General features: G+C 34.0%; 1 protein-coding gene across 4 annotated transcripts; it reads right to left on the reverse strand.

Moving 5' to 3' along the window:
* Positions 1-597: 597 nt before the first annotated feature.
* On the reverse strand, positions 598-6,300 carry LOC107879739 (putative recombination initiation defects 3). 4 transcript variants are annotated; one of them, XM_016726685.2, is made up of 13 exons: positions 6,010-6,297; positions 5,179-5,356; positions 4,115-4,259; positions 3,843-3,977; positions 3,577-3,629; positions 3,289-3,483; positions 3,137-3,202; positions 2,946-3,011; positions 2,793-2,839; positions 2,057-2,183; positions 1,892-1,936; positions 1,557-1,638; positions 598-987 (listed from the first exon to the last, which is right to left on the reverse strand). In XM_016726685.2, the coding sequence occupies exons 1-13, from the start codon at positions 6,072-6,074 to the stop codon at positions 887-889; spliced, it is 1,305 nt and encodes a 434-aa protein (XP_016582171.1). In that variant the 5' UTR covers positions 6,075-6,297; the 3' UTR covers positions 598-886. The 4 variants fall into 4 exon arrangements, with proteins under 4 accessions (XP_016582171.1, XP_047250421.1, XP_016582173.1 ...); XM_047394465.1 differs by lacking the exon at positions 1,892-1,936 and having other exon boundaries at positions 6,010-6,300; XM_016726687.2 differs by lacking the exon at positions 2,946-3,011 and having other exon boundaries at positions 6,010-6,299.
* Positions 6,301-8,655: the final 2,355 nt, after the last annotated feature.

Raw genomic sequence — 8,655 nt, forward strand, 5'->3', positions numbered from 1 at the left:
ATTTGTCCTGAAGAGTGAGCATGCTTCTTAAGTTATTAGGATCATACAATATACACACCACGAGAGCAATGCGGTGTGGCTAGTAATTGCCTGCTATTCTATTAAGCCATTTTGTTTAAGGCTAAACTTCTACTAAGTCAATAAGGAACTTAACACCCCAAAAGCAACAGGCAAGAAACACGACAGATGATGTATGGATTTCTTATGAGCAAACAAGCACAAAATCCACACAATATTTATGCTCTAAAGAAAGTTATGTAAATAGATTCACCAGGGGACAATGGCTCTTGGTAAAAGAGGAGCATAAGATGAAGCTGAAAAAGATAGTGATTATCCAAATCAAAGAATTAGTAAAGACTCTTCAATGTTCCATTTTCTCCCTGTTTGATATGCTTTTATTCTCTCATCAAAGTGATACAAGTTGGTGTTTCTAAGCTATCTTCCACCCATTGAAAAGGATCCTTTTTATCATATTATATACTTCTATCATTATATCATATGGTTTTAGTATCACATGCTGAAAATTTACAACATATAACATTGTACGCAAAAGATGCAATGAACTAATAACTAGCCAAATTTATGCAATTCAAAAAATAAAACATCACTCATATTGCTTGTAATTATTTACTAATCTGGTATTTTACTTATTATTATGGGCATTGGAAAGATATACAATCACTCAAGACTGCGCATTGCAGCAACAGCATAGATTATGCTTGCTATGTAATGACCAGTGGGGGATTTTCTAATAATAATGGAGCACAGAATTACAAACAACATGTCCTGTATCGGCTAAGGAAAGACGGATGAAAAAATAATACATTTTTTACTGCTTATCAAATCACAGAACCTTGAGCGGATTATAAATTGTCGTTGAGTACCTTCAATCTATAATGATAGTGTTAAAATGCTTTCTCTTTCGCCTCCTTGCTTTCCTTAATATGCGTGCACTCTCTTCCTTTGCATCATCTAGTGGACAAATCCCTGTGTCGTTAAGGGAAAGACAGTTTAAGCACTCCAATCTATAGCAAACGACCAAAAAAAAATATGAATGTTTGTTTCAGTCTGTGGAAAAAAGACACTTGTTGCTGCAGTTTTGATACTCAAAAATTCCCATTTCAGGACACACTCGAAATGTGATTATTTCAGAGAAAAAGACCCCTGGGGACACTAAACCTGAGAACCAGTTCAAATTCCCTTCCATACGCCGACTGACAAAGGGAGGAGAGGGCTATCAGTTTGTCTTTGCTTTGAGAAAAACTTATATGGAGTGTAACAAAGATGCTTCAGGCTTTTAGACATGTTCTGACTTTTTTTCCTTTATTTATTATTTTGTTTCATATTATAAATCTAAGTCGTCATTCTTGTCAGAGGTGAGTCTTGAGATATAGGACATAATTTGATATACATCTAAATAGATCTATCTAAATCCATTAGATAAGTTCAACATACATGGTTCAATAAGCACATTCATCAATTACAGGATGTAGAAATCACTCTGCTTATCATTAAATCCTCAAATATGAATGATGCGGGCAAGTAATGCAAATTACCTTTTCCATTTTCTTCAAGCAAGCAGGAAAAGGCTGCACCAATATCCTCATCAGATTCAATGGTAATTCTACATTCCCTTCCCTGAAATGGATAGCCAGTTGTCTGCTCTGAGAATACGGGTGACGCGGTTTCAAGTTATCAAAAATGTGGTGTGCTGAACAAAGTAGTTTTTGTTACTTCAACGTGAAGGACTCAGAAATGGTGGACTAAAACATATCATATGTACAACATCTAAAACCCCATTGTTTCTTTTATGGATGTTTGCATGCCACAAAGGAAGCAATTGTTGCACATAATTCAACATTTGTTTGCATAAGGAGAACGAGGGAGTTACCTGTTGAAATGCTTCTTTCTGTTTGTGACTTCTGATGGGAATTTTCTGCTTCATACAAATTTGGTTACTTTTTAATGTAGTCCAGCTCCCATTTCATACAAAGGAAGCAACTGGTGCTTATAACTCAATAAACATTTGTTCACGTAAGGACAATGAGAGAGTTACCTGTTGAAATGTTTCATTCTGTTTGCGACTTCTGTCGGGAATTGCTTGCTTCATACAAGTTTGGTTATTTTTTACTGTAGTCCAGCCTCCCATTTCAATCTTCGGCAGCATAGTCGTTTTCTGATCTCTGAGATTCATAGTTGAACCAGAAGTGAAAAGAAATGCTTGGAGACGTGCAATTGCACAGCAATTAAGCATTAGGTTGTTCAATGTTAAAAAGATCAGCAAAACTTTGTAAACAAAATATCTTTAAGATTTCTGTTGAAGCTATAGCAAAGTTCTTAGAATTTTTCTTATTTCATTTGGTTTATCATGAAGGCTAACTTGCATTAAAGCTTTTGAGGTATAACGAGAGTTCTTTCCTGTGTTTACCATTTCTTCCTTCATACAGCTAATGTAAGAAATGGGGATACTCACTTTCTGGTTATGATGATATGGATCAAAAGACACTACGCTGTGAATCTTCACATCTGTTTGCCACCTAAGTAGTTCCTGTGGACAGAGAGTGTCTCCCAGTTGCGTGTCAATACACACATCTCTAGGGGCATTGCGAAATGATTGGTGCTTATGCATATTGCACACAAATGATGCAGCAAATAGTAAGAGAACCATCAAGTGCTTATGAACTTTGCATAGTGGAGAGCTATGGTTAATCATTGCTACTTAAACATTTCAAAAATGGGGCAGCAGCGATGGCGATGAGAAGGATGAAATGGACGGAAGTTTGAGAACTTACTTATTTAGAAACTTCACTTCACGTGGAGGGTTACAATCATTGATGCCCTACAAATGTTCAAATGCACTAAGATTTCTGATCATGTTCTTCATTATACTCAATACTCATAAAAATCTTATGGAATTCGGAGAAAAGAGTTCTTGAAAACATTACTTTTGGTGGATCGACTGGAGCAGTTTCATGTTTTTGTCCATGACAATCTGGACGGAGGGCAATTATCTGCAAGCAATAGGAATAGACAAGAAGCAGCATTAACCGAACCATAGAGGGTAGCCTACCTTTAGGGGCTGTGAAGACAGACCAGTTCCAGGCCATCTTTTAGAAAAAAAAAAATGGTAACGTACTTTTGGTGGATCGACTGGAGCACTATCATGTTTTTGTCCATGACAATCTGGGTGGGTGGCAATTATCTGCAAGCAATGGGAATATAGAAGAAGAAGCATTAACCCATAGCCTAAATGTGATCTAAAAAAGTCAGTTTCAAAATGCAACATGCCTGAATCTCTTTAGCCAAGGTCTTGCTCAAATCAGTTTGAAGTCGCAAAATGCACATCTCAAGTTTGTTGGGAATAGCTCTAACCAGTGATAAAAGATCCCTGATGTCCTCTTGATATGTATTCTCCCTCAGCTCTTCAAACATGGATTTGATGGTCCCCTCCAGGCTAGCTTTCAGATCTTCCATCCCCTTGTTCTGGATATTGTATGTCACATGGATTAGGAAATATGATAAAACAAACAGGCACTTAATTTCTGGACGTACGCAGAGCAGCTAAGCTATAGTTACCATCAATTGCAATAGTTCATCATGAGAAACTATCTTTGGCCGTAAGCTTTCCACTGAAAAGAATTTCAGAAGAAACCAAATGTGTTAGATTTTGTTGCCATTTATTGTCTGTCTAATCCACCAGAAATATTTGCAAGTAAAGATTTTACTTGGACCAGCAGGCATCTAAAGACAAAATTCTATAATCGTCAACTAATGATAGCACTCTTTGGAGTTCATAATTATTTAGCCACATCACGTAAATTAAAATGGCAATGAATACTCACTCTCCATCAGTATCTCTTTTGTTCCCCGATTAACTTGCATTATATCACTCTGAATAGAATCTAAGATCATTCCCTGCCTGCTTAATGAAGTCTCTACCATTCCAATTTTGTGGTCAAGTTCTTCAGTGATCTGGTCTGTCCAGCAAAATTAGAATTCATGAACATGTTTATTCCAATGATTCCAGCAGCAAATTAGTCTGCCGAACTGGAATACATTTTCCTTAGATATTAATCAGAAGTAGAGAGATTTCTGGTGGTGGACTGTGGCTTACATTTGTTTTCAGGAACTGACCATTTGCGTATATAATTGGCCGAAGGTTTTGATAACTGCAGTTGATTCTCTTCTCGTGTGTAGTTGATATGAGGCAAAGAGCTCAGCCTTTTTGCTGAATTTTCTCTTTCTTGAGAACCTAATCTCTGCATTAAAATTATTAACAGTTACAGCATTTGTTTGCTTTAAGATGTAAAATTCTCATAAGAGCATTTTGTTTGCTATGAGATGAGCTAAATTTCAAATGTATAAAGTGGGGAAGTTTTAGGGAACTTGAGCCCTGGGCACTGGGCAGAGTTGAAACAATAAGGCGTCTACTCAATTTAAAATTCAAGATTCCATCAGATAACCAGTTGTATATGAACTCTGAGAAGCTCTACAACCTGCTGACAACCACTTCAAAGTGCACTGTGGCAATCCCCTGTTTTGTCATATAGCAATAAGAAAAATTCTGATAGACACGGGAACAGAAATTTATGATTCACTTTCCAATACAGTGGAGATGATAACTAGTATCTACTTCTCCCTCCATCCCAATTTGTATGACACTCATTCCGTCTAAGGACCTTGCAAAATTTTGACATCACTCATCTTTTATGCAATTTTCAGACTGTTCAAATATAAAACTTTCACTTTAATATCTTTTCAACCACCACTAATATAATACTTAAACAAATATCTCATATAAAGTGAGTGTTGCGTATTGACACAGCATTTAACAAAGTAAATCATAGTTTGAAGCAAAATTCATCTATTTCAAGAATCATAAAGCAATACTAATGCAAAATTACACTCAAAAGTAACCTAACCTAGGGAACAATTATCAAAGATCTAACAGATTCAAGTTTTGCAAAGCATCAAAATACATTTTAGACAATCTAAAGCAATCTTGAGAAGTTGCTAACCAAAATGACCTTTAGAAATCAATCATTATCATTTCCGCACCAAATGAATGAGTTCCTTTGCATATTACTGTTAGTTAGCAGTTGAAATATACCAAAATGACATTTCATTAACAACTATAATTCGAATGACTGAGAAACAGGAGTGAGAAAGAGGAATTACATGTTCATGTGTGACAAATTCATCCAGAGAGCTCTGAGATGGCTGAGAGTAGGTCATTTGCTGAGATGAAAATCCCTGTGAGAAGGATTGTTGTGATTGCTGCTGTGACCGAACCTGTGACGCTTGGCCTTTCCCAAATACAGAAGACTCTGCTGCACTTGGTACCACACTAGGCCTCCTTCAAATATCATCAATAAGCTCAATATTATGGTAAATCTCTCTCACTGTCTCTCTCCATACATGCATAGATAGGTATGTGAAGTTTGTGTATATTGGACAAAAAAGAAGATCGAAATAGCTGTAATGTATAAAAAAAACGCAGAGAGCGGCTCCGTACTTGGCGTTCTTCTCACATCATCGCACAAAGAAAAGCTCAAAGTTACAGAAATTTTTCTACCTCTCTCTTATTCATTCAAACATGCATCTAGCATGCATACATATGCATGAGTTATGTGTATTGTATAGCACACAACAACATCGAAATAGCTGCAATATATGAGAAAAAAATGCACAGAGCGGCTCCGCACTTGGCGTTCTTCTCACATCATCATACAGAAAACCTCAAAATTACAGCAAATTTTCTACCTTACTCTCTTACTCACACAAACAGTACACGTAACATGCATCGAAACATCTGTAACGTATTAGAGTAAAAAAGCAAAACAGAGAAGTTGGCGCTTTATTCCTCCTTAAATCTTCACAAAAAATCTCAAAATTACAGTAACATTCTCTCTACTCTCTCAGAAAACGCAGGAACACAGATATACAGGCAATTTCAGGGTAGACAAAATGCAAAGAGATGAAATGAATAAAATTGAGATAGAACTGAACCTTGCATGAGGAGGAAGAACGGATATAGAACTGAGATCCGATGCTTTATTGATCTTCAGCTTCATTTTCCGATTACTGGAAAATTCGAAATCTTCGAGAATCTAAACCTCCAATTTGGCACAATTACGGAACCCTAGATTATGAGTATATCGATCAAAATTGTTAACACATTTGAATATTCACAGATCTTTGAGGTTACTTTACTGTGATTTTGCTCCGGCGAATCCAACGGTTGGAACTTGCAAGTGTGATTTGCATTGATATTCCGGCGGGAGAGTGTGGGGGTTTATATATGGGAGTTTCAAATCTTTCGGGTATAACGGTATAAATGGGCTGTGATGGACCTGTACTGAATAATTAAGGCCCATTCATTTCATCTGATCATTAGGCCCGCCTAGTTCACACAATTTGAAAGTGTCTCATCACTCTGTTATTCATAATTCTGAGTTCGGTCATTGTGATATATGACTTAGCATATCTAATTTTTAATTAATTAAAACTTATTTTATATTTTAATGACTTAGCACATCTAATTTTTTATTAATTAAAATTTATTTTATTTTTGGAATTATATTGCCTTCAAATGTGGAGTAACAACAGTAGAAACTTAATAATAATACAGAGATTAATTAATAATGACAACAACATACCTAATGAAGAGAAAGAATGCATGCATGAATATATTTTGTTTATTGAAGGTTCGAAAATTGTCATTCCTACTCCTATTTGCATGTACCAATTTACCCTTTTATTTTGAAAAATTAGCTAAATATATCATTCGTCGTACTTTTAGGTCAAATTTTCCTCGCTATCACACTTTAGGATCAAATCAATGTTAAATGCTTCATTTTCTAAAAAGAAAACACACGTTCATCTAATCCGTCCCACCTGACCCGACTTACAAAAAAGACACAAACAAATCTGCTCCTGTTCCAAGTGGAATATAGAGACATATTTGTTTGTGTCATTTTTGTGAGTCGGGTCGGATGGACGCGGATTAGATTTTTTTTTTTTTGTGTGTGTTTAAAGAAAAGGGGGCATTTATTGTTGATTTGAATTTTTCTGTTAAAAGAAGAATAAAATTGAAAATTTTCTTAATATCGAGAGTAAATTTGGACTAAGAGTATGACAACGAAGGTAAATTGGATTCCAAAATATGACAAAGTGTATATTCAACCAATTTCTCAAAGTAGAGAGATAAATTTAACCTTTTCCCTAAATTTAATCCTAGTAATTAAAAACTCTATCAGTTAAAATTCATGTGATACTTTTTGCTTATTGAAAGTCAACTCGATTATTTTTAAAATTAAATGAATTAAATCAACTTAATATTTTAAAGTTAAAATTTAGATATGCAAAAATTATGTTAAAAGTGCTATGAGTTTCAATCCTTTTAGTTTCAATATGATTAGAAAAAATACATTTTAAAATATTGACAAGTATCTATATAGTTTGAATTTCGAAAAAAAAAAAAAATATCATATAAAACTAAGAACATAGAGAGTAACGTGATAATAGATTACTTAGCTGTTATTGAAGTTTGAAATGTATAAAAAATATATAAATATACTATTCATTGATGTAAACATGAAGTGTAAAATGTTCATTTTAACTAGTCAATCAAACGTCACAATATCAATCAATTCACATCATTATATATACAAAGGACACGTTGATAAGGTTATTAGCGTTTAGTATTGAATTTTATGCTACCATTGATGAAACACGTTATAATAAATTCTACTACTACTACTATAAAATCTCGTGGAATATTCCTTCTATATCACCTCACTTGGTCCTACAATCTCAAGTTTTATACCCTTCGTTTCATAATAAATAAATTGTTGGACTTTGACACTATGATTAAGAAAAAAAATTAAAGACATAAATTTAACATAATTTTTCATTTTTACCCTTGTTCAAAGTACATAATCATTTTTTTTTTTTTCAGTTGATGGCCCCTTGGTTGTCAAATCCTTAAGGGTAAATTTGAAAAAAAATTTCTATGATTCACTTATTTTGAAACACCAAAAATACTCCAACAATGCATTTATTATGAAACGGAGGGAGTAGTATAATTTTCTTTTACGTCTTTTAAGGCATAGTTGAGAACGAAAATGGATTTTTTTGATCAGAGACGGAGTCAGAATTTTAACTAACAGATTCAATATTTGAAGAAAAATTATTTAAATGGGAACCAACACCTACTATATGTATATAAAAAATAACTTAGTTACATGTTATTAGTATTTTTGTTTACGTCGAAGGGAATTCGGATGAACCCTTAACAGAAGGCTGACTCCGCCTCTGTCTTCAACATATATTTAGAACGTAAAATAAAAAGCCAACGCAACGAAGTTGATTAATTTAGGCTGATATTATTAGATAGGTAAGAGTGTTTAAATATTATCATATCAAATAGTATTATTTTTCTTAAAGTTATAGCACATATAATAATACTTTCAACACATAACATAAAATTCTGAATCTGTATTACATATATGGACATTTTTTTATTTTCAAGAAAAATGAAATATCTATTATTACTTGCGAATAAAATTGGAACTTTGTAATTCTTTTTAGTTAATTTAACATGCACTTAAGTATCATTTTGAACAAAAAAACTTCACGTTTACCTTCATATTT

This window comes from Capsicum annuum, chromosome 8 (genome assembly GCF_002878395.1).
Source record: "Capsicum annuum cultivar UCD-10X-F1 chromosome 8, UCD10Xv1.1, whole genome shotgun sequence".
Classification (NCBI taxonomy): domain Eukaryota; kingdom Viridiplantae; phylum Streptophyta; class Magnoliopsida; order Solanales; family Solanaceae; genus Capsicum; species Capsicum annuum.

Coding starts and splice junctions, on each gene's coding strand:
- LOC107879739 (XM_016726685.2), bottom strand. CDS start 6,074: ATGAAGCTGAAGATCAATAAAGCATCGGATCTCAGTTCTATATCCGTT. Junction 2,840..2,945: donor CTCCAGTCGATCCACCAAAA/GTAATGTTTTCA, acceptor GAACATTTGTAG/GGCATCAATGATTGTAACCC. Junction 2,184..2,792: donor GAAGTGAAGTTTCTAAATAA/GTAAGTTCTCAA, acceptor TATGAATCTCAG/AGATCAGAAAACGACTATGC.